Here is an 18,571-nt window from a genome sequence, read left to right on the forward strand (position 1 = left end):
AAATAGCAACTTCTGGGCTCCCCTTCTGTGGTTTCCAGAAATTTAGAGGTGCACTAAATCAGCATTAAGAGGTTTTTTTTCATGTGTGTAGCTAAAATTAGACATTGCCCCCCAATTCTATATTTCATACAACTGTTTTTTAGATAATGGAGTGTTCTTATACTAACTCAACTAAGACATTGCCCATAGAGAAACTGATTATTACTTTTTATCTTGGAAATTTTTATATGACTTGCTATCAACAAAATAGTGGTGGAAAATCTCTACTACATTATACAGAAGAGGCACATGTCCAAATAACCTCTATAGGAGATTTTGCATCATTAGCTCCTATTTAATGCAAAACTACTGTATTCTGCTCTTCCCTCTGATGCTTTAAAAAAAAGGACCGCATCCGTTTTAAAACTGAAACTAAACAACCTGCAAAGAGGCAAGCATCAGCTTTATACAATATCCTTGAAGAACTGAGAACATCTTTGGATGTTGATATTATTAGACTTCAATTGCTTTATACAGCAATTAGTAGAAGGTATGTTTTAGCCTAAGCCAATTTAAGAACCACACATTCGTTCTATGATTTTTTGGATCAGCATAAACCTTGTATTTTATTTTTTTTACTAGAGGAAATAGCAGATGCTTCCTGTTAAACTGTCAAGGGTTGCATTTTAGTTTTTTGTTCTTTCCCCTCAAACACAAATAGACAGCAGTGCAGGGCCAGATATCGCACTCACTACTCTATACTAGTTAATGCTAGTTCAAATAAAATGCCTGAAATAAGAACAGAACAAAAATTGTTTTATTTAAACAATTCAGTAATACTGACAGATTTTGTAGCAGTTCATGCTGCTCATACAAAAGTATCCATATATTTTCCAGAAACAGCTGTATGCCAAACTTAAGGGTTTTATTGTTATGCTATTTTCCTGCTTGACTACATAAGCTAAGTGATGGACCATAGGCATGGGTAAGCAAATGTATTGAGAGGCTGCCTGATAGTCTGAATTAACTTTCCCACACCTTAGATAACTTCTAGGAACAATAAGAAATAGGAGAATGTTTGTCCTTGTTACCAAGCATTTAGCATTTCACATAGTTGCAGTCTTAAGCAGCTTTGAAAATTCTTACTCCTTTTCACACTGTTGATTTAGCCACACAACCACTGTGAACAAGTCCAGGCCAGTAACTTTTTTTTTTAAAGCTAGACACTCCTGTTACAATCAAAACTGTTGGTGTGAATACAGTTCAGTTTCAAATCATTAGCAAGGACTTTCTCTAATAACCATATAAGGCTCAGATTTCATTTGTAGCTTAATTGGAATTGCCAGTCTCTTCATTTCACTAGCAAGTACAGCAGCATCAAGACGTTTCCTTTAAAAAATATCAATTATTCTTATATCAAAAGCAGAAGTCTTTTTAAATTCTCGTGTCCCCAGATTTTGTTATCTACTTGCAACAATACAAGATTTGCGTAATTAACTACTTGGCTGCCACAAATCATGGTTTCCTGTGCTATCAAGAGCAGGCTGTAGTGATCAAGGAGCCTCTCTGAACAATTTTGTCCACCAAGCCCAGTAGCAATATTCCACCAAGGAAGGAGCTGAAACTAAAAGAAAGTTATGGCACAATCGATCTCATGGCTTTTAGCCACCACTGGTTCCGAAGCTCGGTAGCATCTCCTAGTAGGCAGCACCTGCTGCACCTTCCAACCTAGTTAGCCAGCCAGCCAAACATTTCAGGTCATGTAGCGAGTAATGGCTCTCAGAGCATACAGCAGTTCCGCCTGCATCCGCGCTTCTATGAGAAGCAAATTGACATGAACCTTTAAAGAAGAAGAGAAGAAACATAGCTGAGTTTCAAGTACGTCTCCTGTCCAGAGTATTGTTGTCAAGCACGCAGGATTTCTGTGATTAAATGTTTCACTGGTCAACCCATTAGGCTGTGAACCCAGTGGCATGGTGGCTACTGGCCCTGGATCTGTAAAGAGTGCATGTTTCTCCATTTGACAGCCATGGTCACAGTTTGAAAGTATTAAAATGAATCAACACAAAAAAATATTAAACCACTAGAATCCTGTGTACAGAAGACAGGCAAGTGGGAAATAGTGTCCAATACATCCTCTCTGTGTGATAAGGTTGGCCAATGTAAAAGGTAATGTAAAAAATGTAAAAAAGGCACTGTGTAGAGCCTTCCCTGGGATCCAAGAACATACTATGTAGGTGCAGCAGGCAGAGGCCTACCTTAATGAGGTCTTTGATCAAGCTTGCTACAATGATGTGAACCAACATTATAATCCTTATTCTCTCATACTATGAATGTAAAAATACAAACACTGCTTATTTGAAAAAAGTATACAAGTTTGTAATAAATGGGAGATTAAATCTACGTAGAATCATGGGAGTTGCAAACAAAATGTATTGGCCTCATTATCTAACCATCAAGCAACATTATTGCTCAATATAGCAAAGTCAAAATATATGTTTGAAGAACTTACCTTCTCAGAGTGTTTGAACTGTCTCCAAAAGCTATCATACATTCTGTTTGTGGTCTTCTCAGGAGCACACACCACAGTTTTGATGTAAATTTTAAAACTGCGGTCCAGTAGCTGGTTAATTTCACCATAGTCATAGTCATCATATCTGTTTGGAATTAAGGGAAAAATTTTATCTCTCCAAAAACAAACATTTTTGTCATTACAGTACAATCAATCGTACTAGCTACTTGACAGGAATAGGTGTTTCTGTGGATCTCCAACCACAGCCCCATGACAGTAGCCTTCTGAATACTTTCTCCTCTTCTCTGCAGTTGAACAACTTCCCTTCTCCAGTGCTTTTCTTTGCTTCCCACAGCTCTGGAAGATTACTTCCTTTGTGTGAATAAGCACTATCACATGGTACTTACAGTCCTACAAGTTTCTTCTGCCTTTCTCTATCCTGCAGATCACTGCTTCCCATGCCCCTACCCACAAATAATTCCAGTTCCTTGGCGATTTCTTCAGGCCATGAACCGGAGAGTAGTATAAAACCCTATTCCATACTAGCATTTTATTTTATTTTATTCAAATTAAGGCAAATTACATTCCAAGCCACTAGGCTGTTTGCTCTGACCTGGAACTCCTGATAAGGAGTTACTAAGAGCCACTACCTTCTCCTCTTGCTTATCCAATTAATGTATCCATGACTGCTATAGTTTGGGACAACATAACTTTTGATGTAGGTTTTGCAAAGTATTCTTTACAGGTTATATATACTAAACTCAGAATGTCAACAATGTCTACCATAACAAACAAGTGCACAGTGTTACCATAAAGCTGCCCATATACAGATAACAGGACCAACCTTATTCCAAACATACAATGGATATAATTCCAGATTGCCCGCCTGAGCATTGAGGTATCCACATCTTTATGCATAGCCATTGTGTTGTAAGTCAGGTTGTATGCAATCTGAAACTTCTCATCTATCAACTGCCCCACATCTGGATAGAGACGATTTACCAATGAATAGCCATGGTCTTCCCATGAATAGTCCTTAAAAACAAATTCAGTACGTGAGTAAAAGTTCCCAAGAAAGATGCCATTGTATTACACACACAGTTTTAAACTAAGCTTGGAAACACTATCTTATTTTCTTAGGATAATAGTAAAGCCCTACAATGAGCTTAGTGTATAAATACTAATTATGCAGCGCACTCTTCCAAGTTTTGCTACTTGCAACCTAAGTCCTACCTGAACATGGAACGTAGGTACTTGCATTCCATGTCTGGAGAAATCTTTATAGCCATAGCTAGTATCCTCAAAGTGGCGAGACACATCTCTTGTTGGCACAGATTCTTCATCTTCTGTTAAAAATGTAACAAAACATTGCAAAACTTAACACAGAAAGCCCTGATGCAAATGGCTACAATTTAAAAATTGAAAATCCTTTTCTAGACTAAAGGGATACAAACTAAATACACATGAAATCAATTAAAATTGATAGTTTATTAGACAAAACCTTTTTTAAAATGCAGCACTGAACCTATATGATAGAGGGCCGCCAGTTCCCTATCCTTCAGTTATGTGAAATTCAAGGCCGTAACTCTGTATTTTGTGTTTATTTTGTGTTTTTATGCTGCGAACAATGAAGGGCAGTATATAAATAAAATAAATAACATCCACATATTAATGCAAGTAGCGAGCATATAATTTCTCTACACGGCAGATGCAAAGTACAGATGCATTTCTTAACTATTTTCAAATGTGAGAATGGCCCTTGAAGAAGAAACGCCTGACTTGATGAACAGGAAAAAATACAGGGCCAGAAATTAGTAACAAGTCTTCTTGTTTCTGGTCTTAGCATTTCAGGCTGTATATTTCAAGCTCGTCAGTATGGTCAGATGGGATTGAAACACATTGTTGCTTTAAGCTGAAAGCCAGTATTTTTAGGATTTCAGCCAAACTTTGGGATCACATGCAGCCCAACACTACACTAGTTTTTCATTGGGTATGTCCTTGCATCCATGTGCTCTTGACATGACACTGCACTGACACAACAATACTAAACTTTCTAAGATAAAATAAAAAATGAATGCTACAGAAAACCATGTCAACAACTAGCAACATCCTGCTTCTAGGTTTATATGGCAGTGGAAAGGAGGATATAAACAGAATTTAAGATGGGAGTAAAACCAAAGTATAGCAAAAGGAGGACATCTTTAGTTTCAAGCACTATTTTGCCTGCGTATTTCCACCTAATCATGTATACATGTTAATGGCAAACAGTTCCTAATATTTAATGCTTTCTCTGTGTTGGTAATGGCAACACTCCAGATACAGACTCACTCCCCATTGGGAGGCCATAAACTCCAGACTCACAGAAGTAACAAGCATGGTCAGGTACATAAGATTAGCTGTGGTCTTGGTACAATCAACAGTGTTGATGGAAACAAAGTCCATACTCCCACACCCCATTATGCTCCAAAATAAAGTGCACAGCAACAGTGTTAGGTGCAAGCAGACTGCAGATCTACTTGTTGCTGGGTTTGTGTTTTCATTTTAATATACCTGGACTTTCTTGTGTAGGTGCCTAACGAATGAAATAAACGACTCTAGGTGGCTGTTCTAAGTAAGGAAGGCCAGGGCTCTCTTCTGCTGCTAGTGTTAGCTGACAGCCAGTGGGAAAGGGTCACCTTAATTAAGCAGTAGACACACTGGGTGGGGCATCCCAACACACACATCCCTTGGCAACATACCTCCCTACATGCGTAGGTTTGTCTTGGGCAACTACCCAGATGAACTGATTAACTTGTAATTAAGATTTTGAGTTATAAAGGAGATCAGTGTTTTAATGTGGTGTTTCATTATCTATTCATGACAGTGGAAACTTGCTGTGATCTGGAATTGACAAAAGCATTTTGCTATTTAACTTGATAGGCAACACTAAGACATGCGCCACAAGCCAAGACGGTTTTTAAAGATATGTTGACTTTAACTATGTTCCCACCTGAGCAACACACCAACATGCTTTCTCTCTTTTCCTTCTCAAAACGAGTGGCCTTTTCTTCTTGACTGGCTTTAACATCATCTCTGCATTCCTGTAGTTGCTTCAGTTTTTCCATAAGTGCTTCTACTTCACAGAAAGGCTCGGTGGTCTTAAAAAAACAAACCAATATTCTAATGCATTGGGATATTGTACTGAGAGTATACAGTCACAGGTAAGTATAAGTATTATACCATGTTCCAGTTCTATGCCTCCCTGCTTACTACCTTAAATTCAATGGTGCCCTCAGTTTCGTGGATATTCTATTTGCCTTTATTATGCAATGATGTAATGCAGAATTAACAGTTATAGCTGTTTCTGGACAGGGATACCTGGCTACAGTGTTTGATGCATTAGTAGCTTCGACTGAAGTACATCCTATTAAGTTTTGTCCAAAAGCTGCAGCTTGTGCAAAATGCTGTCCAAAGATCTAAAGTTCTTTAAAAATGCCTATTTCAAAAAAAGGTTGCACATTCTTAAAATACTATTAACAAAAAACACAACAGCTACATTTAAAATTGGCATCACATACCTACAAGAAAATTTAGTTGATATAACATCCAACATAAGTGACATAACATCCAATTTCTGTCTATCACCTTGTTCTCAGGCTGTAGTTTGATGTAAAAGATGTTAGGAATAATTAAAACAAATGCTCTATTCCCGCTAGTACTTCACCCCCCACCCGCAAAAGATAGCAACATTACTGATTAAACATCTCACTTGTGAAATGTGATGTGTTTTTTATAACTGAAATTCATTAGGACTGCTTTTCACATTGTGTTGTTGTTAATAATAATAATATTAATAATAATACACATACACACAAAGTGTATGTACATTCTTGGGAGTTGGAATCTGCTTCATGGTAAGCCTGTCTCTCACCTTAGGAACCTTTTGATAATTCTCAGTGACACATTGTTTTTGACAATGGCAAAAGTCACTAGACCAGCTAAACCAGGGGTCGGCAAGGTTTACTTTGCCTTGGGCCAGTTCACTCCAGTGGAGATCCCTCCGTGGGCCAGATCACGCCCACAATTTTCGGCGCTGCGGAAGTGAGTCCCCACACTGTGCTAGTTTAGCACAGCCCATGGGGACTCGCCGAGCAGGCGGTTTGTGGGCAGGTTAAACGACCCCTGTCGGCTGCTTGTGGCCCATGGGCCTTAGGTTGCCGACCCCTGAACTAAACCATCGTATTAAATTAGTGAGGACTTGAACAATTTCAGTTCAATTTTGGGAAACTCAGATCAGCTCCACACCTCTCACAGCAAATAAATTTCTTGAACTGACACTTGTATTTTCCATATCAAGTGTGTACGTCAGGCATAGGCAAACTCGGCCCTCCAGATGTTTTGGGACTACAACTCCCATCATCCCTGACCACTGGTCCTGTTAGCTAGGGATGATGGGAGTCATAGTCCCAAAACATCTGGAGGGCCAAGTTTGCCTATGCCTGCTGTACGTTATCCACATTTAGGGACCTTGGTCTAACTGGGCTTCCCTGATGTGTTTGCTTCAGAAAATACAAATACAGTTTCTACATTCATACAAGTACAAATACATTTGCTGCTTTGAAAAGTCACTGATTTGTGCCCCCACCCCCAATGAATAAAAAAGTGCTACTGGGATTTTTCATATACTTTCATGTATATATACTTCACTACCAGTGGAAATGCTGGAAAAAAATGTTCATGTATGTAACTTACTGAATATATGTGAAATACTTACAGCAATATTTGCAGCTGGGCCCTGCGTCTCATACACACCATGATTTCCATTTGCGATATCACAAATGCAGTAGCCACTGACAGAAGGTGGCCTGAACGTGTGACCACCATCACAGTGAATTTCTGGGTTGATTCCACAGCCAAATGTGAAGGACGCAAGCGAATGATAATGTGTAAGGAGAACTACAGCATGGATCAGTTCTGCCAGGGACCAGCTATGTTCTTCAGTCTTTAGAAGTTGCTTCAGGAGGAAAAAAGATTTATAAGTTCTCTTAGAAACTTTGCTTGTAGCTACCTCACAAATCTGATTATACAATAAGGCCACAGATGTTTCTAGCATGACACACACTCATGCTTTTATATCAGAAAGATCCTACTAAATGCAGGGACTGAATACCCATGAACAAGATTTTCAACTAGGTGAATACTTTATAGCTCTGCAACTTTATACATGATATTGCTCTATTATCAAAGTTGAAGGTAGTTTAGATAATTTTGAAACAAAAATGTACGCTAGCTAAGCTATGGGAGACCAAATAATCCTAAACACTAATTTCTAATTACTTTTTAAAGTATCTAAGGTCAGGTGTTCAGGGACAAATTAGTCACTGATACACTAAAATGATACTGTCTAGTATAATGAGAGCTAGTTAAAAATAATAATTCAGTTTTGTTTTGTTTTGACAAATGGAAATCAACATTAGATGGTTAATCTCAGGGTTCAAAAAGGAGAGAGAGAGAGAGAGAGAGAGAGAGAGAGAGAGAGAGAAAAGAAAAGAAAAGAAAAGAAAAGAAAAGAAAAGAAAAGAAAAGAAAAGAAAAACGAAACAAAAGCACTTGGACCTACCATGTCCCTAAATGATCCTTCAGCATCAGGTGCTATATGCAAACAACATGAATCATAGTTTAAGGATGGTGCCCATCCATCTGAGAGCTATATATCAAGACTTGGCAAGTACCTAGTACTATGCCATGCCCCCCCCCCAAAAAAAACCCAACCAGCTGGTATCCCAGTAGTAAATTTCCAAGTAAGAATGTTGTTCAGCACAGACACTTAGCACTTGTGTTTCTATTAAGATGGTTTGAATGTTTTAGCATCTTATGACACAGCACGTGGTAGTAAATATTTAAAAAGGTATGGATTAAAATACTAGAGATGCTTGAAAAGCTTTAAATATAAATAAAAATGTTAAGGGAGCTTACATATATAGTATTTATATGTAAATAAGTAAGTAAAATACTCACTTCAATATGTTCTTTGGTAATGAGCCATGGTCTGTGTGCCAAGATTTTATTCAATTCACCCAAATTCTGCAGTTTTTGAGGTGCATTCTCTAGACCATTCAACCACTTAGGGTCTCCCCCAACATGAAGAAAGCAATTGACATGGACGTTAACCAAGTAGGAGCACTGGTGCCTAGCTGCAGCCTGGAGGAAAAACAAGCACAAGAACTATCAAACTGAGAGATTCCCTGCAGGGAAGTTCCTTGCCTATCAATATGGATAATTACAGAGTATAGCTATGCTCAAGAATGGGAAACAGCAACAAAAAACCAAACCTGCCTGTGTTGTAATGTTTATGTATTTTGTTTGCTTAGTGGTTTATTTCAGTGTGTGCTTTGTATATGGCAAAAGCAGTACCAACAGCAACTTTTATTTCTTTACCATATACAAATGTATTCACTTTATAAACCAGTGTACTCAGAATCAAGTCCCACTGACTGGTTGCATGCAATGAAATTGTTCTTTCCACACAAATACTCAAGCAACAGAACTTTTCCTCCCTTATCTCCTTGCAACCCCCTCCCAATTTGCTCCAGAGGATTGGAGGATGCCCCCAGAACAGATTTAGGGGGCATGCGGGGGGAGGGGGTATAAGAGGAAGGGCAAATTCTTTTACACAAGACGTCCTTGCAAAAAAGGGCCACTTTGTTCCAGGTAAAATTATATAAGATTGCAGCTCATAATTTTAACTTAAATATATCAGAGATACTTTGTTTCTGCTATTTTAGTCTAGTTCCTCCAATCCCTTTTATACATGAAGGCTAGAGAAAACAGCTTGAACACTGTTTTAACAACAGCCATCATTAGATGTTTCCTCCCACAACTGTCATTCTCTTTGTTCGACAGATTTCCTGGAAAGCTGCAGCAATAATACTAGAACCTCAACAGACAGTCTTAAATTATTTGGTCACAAATGAGCCAACTACAAAGTATTAAAAGATGTGTGACTCGGTCTCTTGCCATTTTAGATTTTGCTTAAAAGCAGCCACGAGGCAAAATTTGATTGCAGCAACACTGCTAGGAAAGTTGTTTAAACCTTTTCCTCTCCTACATTATTTCACTAATCTAAATCTATCCCCCCCCCCAAAAAAAACCTCCCTATTGTTTGCCCTGAATTATGTGCATTTCAGTCGTTTGTTTTCTTTGGAGGGGGGGAATACAATTACTTTCCAGGAAGAACTAATAGCAGCTTGGAAAGGAGATTTAGACCAGTGAAACCTTTTCCCCACTGCTGCAGTCAGATTTGTTCAGGGCAAATAGAACTGCCAGAATAAGTAGAAGCTGACAGGATGAGGCCACTCACCTCACCTTCCTGTCGCCTTTGCTGGTGGTGGTCACCAGGAGGTGAAGGGGAGAGGCAGAAGCAAGGTACAAATGCACTTGTAGAGCCACAATCCAGTGTTCCCATCTGTGTGTTTGCACCATGCCTTTGTCACTCCACCTCTGGCTCTCAGTAAGCAGCAGTGGCATGGGTAACAGGAGCTCAGGTGAGTGCAGCTGCCCTGTTCCGCTGACCACTACTAGCTAGAATGCCTTAAATAATTCCTCTGCTATTCTAGCCACTGAAAAATTATAATGTAGAAATAAGTAGAAATATTAGAAATAAGTGTTCCAGATTGCAAAAATTAAACACATTTGTTCCTCCATACTTTCTGACCAATATACACAACAAACATGCACAAGAGATGCCTAACGGTGGACCCCTGATGTTGTTCGACTTGAAATCACATCATTACCATCCATTGGTCATGCTGGCTGGAGCTGATGGGAGTTGCAGCTCAATATTACCAAAGGGCTACAGGTTAGCCACAATATGAACACAGAATTCCCACAAAATTAACAAACTTCATTTATATTTTATACACACACACACACACACACACACACACACCATTCAATTTAGAATTTTCTGACTGTACAGTCACTTAAGCATTAAACAAAAACTAAAGTATTAAAATACACAGGAATAAAATGCATGGGTGAGCATACATGTTTTTTAGTTTAGTGCCAAAGAGATTGTAAAGATACCAAGTTTCTCTTAAGTACAGCCATATCTGATATAGAAACTTTAAAAGATGTACAAAATACTGCCATTGCTTTCTGTTTCATAGTTTAACCTACCATGATACCAATGTAGTGTCGATAGTGAAGAGGCAGTGGGCCATCCATCTGCAACAGATAATGCTGAGTTTTTAAAAAGCTCTCCAGGTACTGTGGGTGGAAAACCATCACCAAGGCAATGTTGTCCAAATGCCCTAAAGTGGTGAAAGACTCTGCAAACAAAGCATGCATGTGGGTATCTTCAGCGCTCACTTGGATAATCTGTTTGAATTAGAAAAAGAATAGTAGCAAAACATTGTAAGAAATAAAGACATAGCAGCCAATATGAATATTTGTTAATATTTACTAGCTCCAAATCAGTTCTTAAATCTTAATATACCAAATGAGATGCTTCTCATAACTGAAGGACTTTAGTGAATCCCCAAGTATAGCAAATTGTGTGCTGGATCAATAACGTGTAATAATATGTTTATTATTTATACCCCACCCATCTGGCTGGGTTTCCTAAGCCACTCTGGGCAGCTTACACCATCTATTAAAAATTGTAAATCATCAGACATTAAAAATTTCCTGACATGTGGCTGCCTTCAGATGTCTGATAGCTGTTTATTTCCTTGACATCTGATGGGAGGGTGTTCCATGGGGTGGGCACCACTACTGAGAAAGCCCTCTGCCTGGTTCCCTGTAACCTCAGGCTTTATATCAAATTTTAACAGAGATAAGTGGACAGGGAACATATTTATTGAAGGGCAGTATGCTAGCCTATAGAGGCAACAGTAGTACCCCAAAATGCTGAGCTATTTAAATAGTTAGCTGTTGTGGGAAACATGTTTATGACTACTAAGCTTGGCGTAATGTTAACCAAAGCCACATTGATAAAGCCTCTTATTACCACCCAAGTTTTATATCGGCCAGCGTGTGAAGTAGCCCAGGAAGATCGCTTGTTCACCTTCTCTCATACACTCACACTATGCACTAAAAACATGCTGGTTAATTAGATTTAAACCAATATACATGTCCACTACAATTAAAGGGCAAGCTAATCCTTACCTAGTATCCAAACAACACTGAGTTTATTAAGACAAGCTAGTATGAGTGTGCCATTAAATATCAAAATTCCACATGGACATTACTGTTTTCTAATTCAGCAGAATTCTTGCCAAACTCCTGATGATTTACTGTGGACATGCGAATAATACTTTGCAGCTGTTCCTCAGCCAATACTAGATTCACCACCACCAAAAAATGTAACAAGCTTTCTGTGTACTTGCAAAACGTAAATCACCACGCACCTCCATCTCTGGGATGAATCTGCTTGGTCCTTGTCCCAGTGGTCTAGGGATCCTAATTCCAAGTTCCTAGAAAAGAAAATTGCACTATCTGAACTTTTAGCTATAAACATTTCAGCTGTGGTTTCAGGGGAAAGAAAGAATTCGCCACCGAAACCAACAGAACTGTCCTTGTTGCAGAAGTGCTGTCTGTGGAAATTTTCTATCTGTGCTTCATAACAAGCCACACTTGTTTACAGTATACCATACTGATGCCATTAAAAACAATGAGACCTGGTTCACTGCAAACCTAGTTTTGCATAAAGCACTTGGCAAAGTGTCCAGAACAAGGAGTTCAGCACACAGCTGCCAGTTGACTAATGTCAGTGATACTAAAGGCTTTTGAAGTACCTCTCTGCACATCCGCAAACCAGAATGTGAAATCTGTCACTATCTTTCAGGAAGCAACACAGCTGTAGTCTTATCGAAGGTTTTTGCATGAGTGTGGGAGTTACATGCATTAACCACAAAAATATATGCAACTGTGTTTTTAAGTTCACTGTTTAAAAATGACAAAGAACAAGCAATGATTTCTCAGATTGAAATTTCATGCCAATCTGAAACACATCTACCACAATACTTTCACTAAAAGAATCAACAGACTCCAGTGCACAACTAGAATCCTACAAGTCAGCAGACAGTGGGAAAATATTTGGCAAGAACCTTTGGCAAGGGCCACAACATGCATTACAAAATTAGTGAGTGGACTTACCATATACCTTTACAATTAATGTGATTAGAAAAAGCCATCTGCATACCTATATCAGGGCCAATCGTTGCGTGGTGTGACTACATAGTCAGAAGGGGGGAAACTGAAACCTGCTGTGGCCTATCTGAAACACCAGGCCCACAGACTTGTTCAAAGAGTGCTGCTCAAAGAGTGCTGCTTCTGGGAGATGCTGAGCAGTTTGGGAACAGGGAGAGGCACTATCCTTGGGCTGACATCAGAAGGGGAAGACTGAAACCAGCTGCGTCCAAATTGATGATGATGATGATGATGAAACTCCCCTCGTCTTTTCTTTTGTTCTCCTGCCCTCCCCCATTTTCTTTCTCTTCCCCTGCTTCCTTGCTCTTTTTGCTGTTTGTAGCAGTTGGTCTGATGAGCAGTTGGGCATCATTTTTTACAGCTCAGGGTAACATTTAAAAATATTTGTACCTGACTATTAATATTTTGTATTGTATTTTTTAGTCTGCATAGTTTTTTGAGACACAGTTAAGTTCTATTTGGTATGTAGATTTGATTTCTTTTGTATTTCTAAGATTCCTTTACACTGTATTTGATTATTATATTGCTTACTGGCTTAGAATCAGAGAACCGTAGCATTGGAAGGCACCCCCAAGGGCCATCTAGTGTAACCCCCTGCAATTCAGGAATCATAGCTTAAAAATCCCTGACAGTTGGCCATCCAACCTCTGCTCAAAAACCTCCAAGGAAGGAGAGTCCACAACCTTCTGAGGGAATCCATTCCACTCTCAATCAAACAGCTCTTACTGTCAGGAAGTTCTTCCAGACACACACACAAAAAAAACATGTTTACTCCATCCTTCTTCCCAAAGGAGCCAACACTAAGCATGTTAACTGCTTTAGCAATTTATCATAATGCTAGAAGTTGTGGACATCCAGTGAAGCTGAATGCTTCAGTATTCCGTACAGATAAAAGAAAGTACTTCACGCAATGCATAAACTATGGAATTTGCTCCCACAGGAGGAAGCAATGGCCATCAACTTCAATAGCTTTAGAAGAGGATTAGACAATTCCTTCAGGAAAGAGCTGTCAATGACTACTAGCCATGATGGCTACACTCGGCCCACATGGTCAGATGCAGTATGTTTCTGAATACCAGTTGCTGGAAACCACAGGAGGCACATGCACTTTGGTCCTCAGGTCCTGCCTGTGGATCTCCCACAGGCATCTGGTTGGCTGCTGAGAGAACATGATGCTGAAATAGATGGGCCTGATCTAGCAGGCTCTTCTTATGTTAAACTGAAACTGAACTAGTTTGGTGTTGGAGCCGCCCATGGTTCCAACCATGGGTTGATATTTCCAATGCTCTTGTTCTCACTTTTCAGTACAGAAATAATGTGTGTTTTATAAAACCACAGTATTGTACCTCTTTAGTTATGTGAGAGCAAGTTAAAACTTCCATGCCTTGCTCAAATGTCACTTGAAGACAATAACTCACTGATCATGATACTGTTAATGTCAGTACAGTTAATGCATTGCATTGCAGTCATTGCATTAAAGTATTTGACATCTCTACACAAACTGATACACACTGAAAATTCATGTTTTCATTTCAGCTTGAGACAAGAATGGTACTGTCTCCAAGAGAGCTATCTAGACTCAGAGGCATACTATTCTTTTTGTCCCTCTTGTGCATAAAAATGGCATGCCTCTCACTACTTGCAGGGCAGTAAGGTAGACAGTCAACGAGCTTCTCTTTGCTTAGTCAGAGATGTTATCCACACACACTGTTCCCACTGTAGCCTAGTCTCTGAATAACATTATGATTCATGACTGACAACTTACATCACTTTCAGATGTTTAAATTATTTGCCATTTATTTACAACTTTGGCACTCGATGCCTTCAGAGGACTTTTTAGAAACTAAGAAAATATTGTAGTGCCTGTATATAAATGTTAAACATTCCAACTAAGTTCAGACATAAATCAAGTAGGTTTAATTGCTTATCAATATGCTGTCAAAATTGTACTGTAATTTACTGCTAATATTTCAGCTCCCGTTTTCATAATGTTTTTATGTTCTTAACTACAATCATGCATAAATAATTACTTTTAGTTAAGAGAAGTACTACTAAGATCCTTGTGATGTCTCCAAAGTTATATTTCTGATATGTAAGAATGCAGGAGACTGGAAAATTCTAGCATTAGTTACTGTTATTCATAAACTGATATTGTGGTTCGATGTGAAGTTCCACATTTAATTTCCCCATCAACACTTTTACTAAGTTTTCCCCACATTCTCCAAAAATTCTAACCACAGAAGGGAACTTGAGCAGTACACTTTATACTAGAAGGTGGTTTTGAAAAGACTGCAGACTATTACAGTGGTTTTTCATTTGTTGATCAAGTTTGTGTTTGGGATGTGAAAAGTAAGTGCAGGGGTAGGGTAGACAGTGCTGTGCCCTCCACCTTGTTATTGGACTTCAGCTTCTATCAGTCTCAAGCATCATGACCATTGATCAGGGATAATGAAAGTTTTAATCCAGAATCAACTGGGAAGCACCACGTTGGCTACCCCATAGCTATTATCACAATCTTTTGTATGCTACTCTAGAACATGCACATAGCAAAAACCAGCTTTGTCCTCCAAACACCTGAGCCCTTCCAAAATAAAGCTGCAGGAGCTGCAGGAGGCTTTCAAGGGAGAAATATTGCCATCCATGAATAAACAATACAAACAAAACAATTCCGACATTTAAGCATTAAAATGGGCTGCAATACCCAGTTTCGAAGCACACCCAACAACTTTTAAAGACAACAATGGCACTTAAATAATTGCCCTTGACCCTATGTAGAATTGCTTTCCCAGGTCTTTTGAAACCACAGGAGAGGATCTTTTACAAGCCAGTCCCCCTTTGTTAGGTTCTTAGCAGGAGGACCAAATGAGCCTTCAAGAACACGCCAATACGGCAAACCAGGGGATCCAGAAGCAGATCCTCACAACGCTGCAACGCTTCCAGCATCTCCCCCCCCCTCAAAAAAGGTGCTAGTCTTCCCCTACATGCTTTTTCTGCAACCCAGCCTAAGAGCATGCAAGTGGGGGGTGGGGGTGGCGAAATGACAAGCGACGCCGACGAAGCCCGCAAGAACACCTGAAGCTGGGAGCCTTTCCGTAAACAGCTGAAGCTACCTCAGGCTCGCTCGCTCTCACTCCCGTTGACTGACAGCCGAACAAGCGGCGCGCGAGCCGACTCTACTTCACAAGCAGCAGACTGAAGCACCTCCGAGCCCGAAGCGAGTCTCCTCCTCCCGATGCATCCCGCTGGTTCAAGCCCCCCCTTCCCCCCCCCTTTTGTTTTACCTTGCGGCACTGCTGGCTTCCGCAGTGGTTGCAGCAGAAGCCCGAGGTCCGGTTGGCTGTGCTGGCCAGCTGCATGCCTACTAGCTCGGGTCACGGGGAGGAGGAGCTGCTGCTGCTGGTGGTGCTGCTCAGAGCGCGCGACCGCCTCCTCGCCTCAGCAAGGGCGGCAGGCCGAGGCTTAAATGCCAGCCTGTGGGCGGGCAGGCCCAGCACAAACAACAAGCCCAGCAGAGCCCGCCCCCTTTGGCGGCTGCCCGCCAATGACCGGGAAGCGGAGGGACTCGCAGGCAGGCAAAAGCGCCTGGGAAGGGGGGCGAAAACGAAGGGCCGAGGGTCTCCGGGGAGAGCGGCACGTGGATCTACGCCCCGTCCCCCTGACTCGGGCCGCGAGCTCCTGACGGCGACCCCGACCCTCATCGCCTGCTCTCCCAAGACTCCCTTCTCAACCGCTCTCTTTAAGCAGAAAAATAATAATAATAATAAAGAAGCCGCCGCGTTTTTTCTTTACCGCTGACAAGGCGAGGCACAATATCCCAGCTGCAGGCAGCGACAGGTCCTGGAGCCAACTACCAGCCCTCTCCCCTCCCACTCTCCAAATAAAGTTCGCTTATGATCTTAGAAAGCGCTCTTGGCAGCGCTTACGAAGCCTGGCTCTGTCTGGCATGCCTCCCTGCCACGGAATAGGCGCTTAGGGATACTGCTGGGTGGAGGGCAATAACAACCACCACCACCACCACAACAGGGAAGGGGAACCAAGTCTTCTCAAAAACTGGACCCTTCCCAGTTGAGGAAAGGCTTGCAAAACGAAAAGGGCTCTGTTCAACAGGTGCAGTTCACTTTAGGTTATGCTAGCTTCTTCAGGCGATTTACTGGGCATCAGCATTGTCCTCTCCCTCTCCGATCTGCCCTGATTTCAAAGTTCCCAGTCCTTTGCCCACGTTCCAGCCACAGCTTTCCTTGCTAATTGTGTCACGCCAGAAAATGATGCAACATGCTAGTTGTTGCTGGGGAACAACTGGTCTGCATATTTCCACAAACTTCCATCATCTTCATGTTCAAATTCCTACAAACAGGGGCTCCAAAGCTCCTCACTAAGGTTAAAAAGATGTTCTGTCAGTCCTTGTGACTGAGTGAGCGCGTGTCAATTTGCACTATTTTTCAAGAACTGAAAGGAAACAGAAAAATAAAGTTGCAGAAGCCAAAGCTTTCAGTTGACTCAACATGTATTCACTTGCTCTGTACAAAGCACATTAACTCCGTGTGGGGATTTGTGTACAGTTGGTTCACAGTGTTTACAATACATATCTCCCTTCAGGGAGGAAAATTGCTGAACTTGCAAAAAAAAAAAGTGTTATTGCTCTCAACTGTGACAGGATAATGGGCTCTTTATTTTACTTGTCTCTCAAAAAATTGTCTCAATACGTGTGGATTTTAAAAAAGGGGGGGTTGCCTATATCTTCTTTATTGTTCATATGCATATTTGACACACCAAAATAAATCAGTAATTAAAGGAAGTCAAACTACTGTTTCTTGAACAACAAAAATATAATGATGCTAAGGGGAGTTGGACACTGCTTCACATATTACTCTAACACAGTTTAGTGATAAAGAATCTTGGAAATAGGTGGGGAAGGCATCTATCCTGCCATGAGTATTGGCTTTTGTTTTGCCAGTTAATTCTACAGGTTCTTTAAAGGATCTTTGGTAGTTAACATATGAGGGGAAATATATTTTTATTTGAACAGAACAGGAAAAACGCCTTAACGAGTAACAAAAACAAAACCCCTCAAACAGTAAACCTCCTTAAACCTTCAATAATAAACCTCCTTAAACCTTCTTACACAGTAACACAAAACACTCTACCACCAAGAAGTAACCCCAAAGGAACAATTTCCAAAGTAACAATTCCCCCACCAGACCTTCACTCACATATAACACCAGATCCAACCGTGGGAAGCCTCAGCAGTGTTTGGGTCCATCATCCTCTCCCTCCTGACCCCATTGCCCTGCACTATTTATACCTGCCTCAACTAGGTGCGGCTGGATATCTCGATGGCCGCCACCTGTGGCAGTTAGGGCTCCTACTCAGGGCAATCAAGCCCCAGCTGGGCCACCCTTGAAGGCAGGAGTGCTCCTGCAAGGACTCACAGGAAGGGTTGGCTGCCTAAAGCCAAACCTATACCTCCTCGGTTTTTCTTCCGCATTTTCCACTACAGCTTCCTGATCTGATTGTGCACATAGGCAAAAAGAGAAGCTGTATTGTCATTACAAAACAGCTCTACATCAGATACGGGGTACTGTTGGACCTCCAAGACATTGCTGAACTAGAACTCCCATTATCTCTGTCCATTGGCTGTGTTTGCCAGGGCTGATGGGAGTTGTTGTTCAGCAACATCTGGAGGGCCAAAAGTTCCCCACACTTGGTTTACACCCACAACTTCATTTAGAATAAGTTTCTTTCAACTCACAAACAGATAATAGGCACTAATACTCTGACCTTCCGCCCTCCCCAGTGACTTTTTTTCGGTGGACGCTGAAAGATCAGATATGCAAAGCCATACCTGGTGGATCCAATGTACTTTTAACTGTTTCTCATACAGCTTAAAAA

The 18,571-nt window shown here is 40.7% G+C and overlaps 1 protein-coding gene and 1 long non-coding RNA gene across 7 annotated transcripts in view; one reads left to right on the forward strand and one right to left on the reverse strand.

Annotated features, from left to right (window-relative positions):
- Positions 1-774: 774 nt before the first annotated feature.
- SESN1 (sestrin 1) overlaps positions 775-18,571 on the reverse strand; it is a gene marked incomplete at its 5' end in the record, with an annotated part of 45,760 nt that continues 27,963 nt past the window's right edge. The window contains 10 exons of one of the 6 annotated variants that reach the window (XM_080998824.1): positions 775-1,819; positions 2,492-2,636; positions 3,336-3,526; positions 3,725-3,837; positions 5,481-5,628; positions 7,245-7,484; positions 8,489-8,671; positions 10,649-10,849; positions 11,881-11,946; positions 15,964-16,167. In XM_080998824.1, coding sequence (XP_080854950.1) covers positions 1,733-1,819; positions 2,492-2,636; positions 3,336-3,526; positions 3,725-3,837; positions 5,481-5,628; positions 7,245-7,484; positions 8,489-8,671; positions 10,649-10,849; positions 11,881-11,946; positions 15,964-16,038 — 1,449 coding nt within the window. In that variant the 3' untranslated portion in view covers positions 775-1,732. Of the gene's footprint in view, positions 1,820-2,491; positions 2,637-3,335; positions 3,527-3,724; positions 3,838-5,480; positions 5,629-7,244; positions 7,485-8,488; positions 8,672-10,648; positions 10,850-11,880; positions 11,947-15,792; positions 15,871-15,963; positions 16,171-18,571 lie in introns of those variants that run through there. The other 5 variants (XM_080998826.1, XM_080998822.1, XM_080998821.1 and 2 more) reach the window with 5 other exon arrangements.
- Positions 5,601-14,842, forward strand: LOC308473384. The gene is made up of 2 exons (XR_013984067.1): positions 5,601-5,691; positions 13,623-14,842. It is a non-coding gene; the product is annotated as an uncharacterized lncRNA (long non-coding RNA).

The sequence above is a fragment of the Podarcis pityusensis genome (genome assembly GCF_964106645.2).
Source record: "Podarcis pityusensis genome assembly, chromosome: 3".
Taxonomy (NCBI): Eukaryota; Metazoa; Chordata; class Lepidosauria; order Squamata; family Lacertidae; genus Podarcis; species Podarcis pityusensis.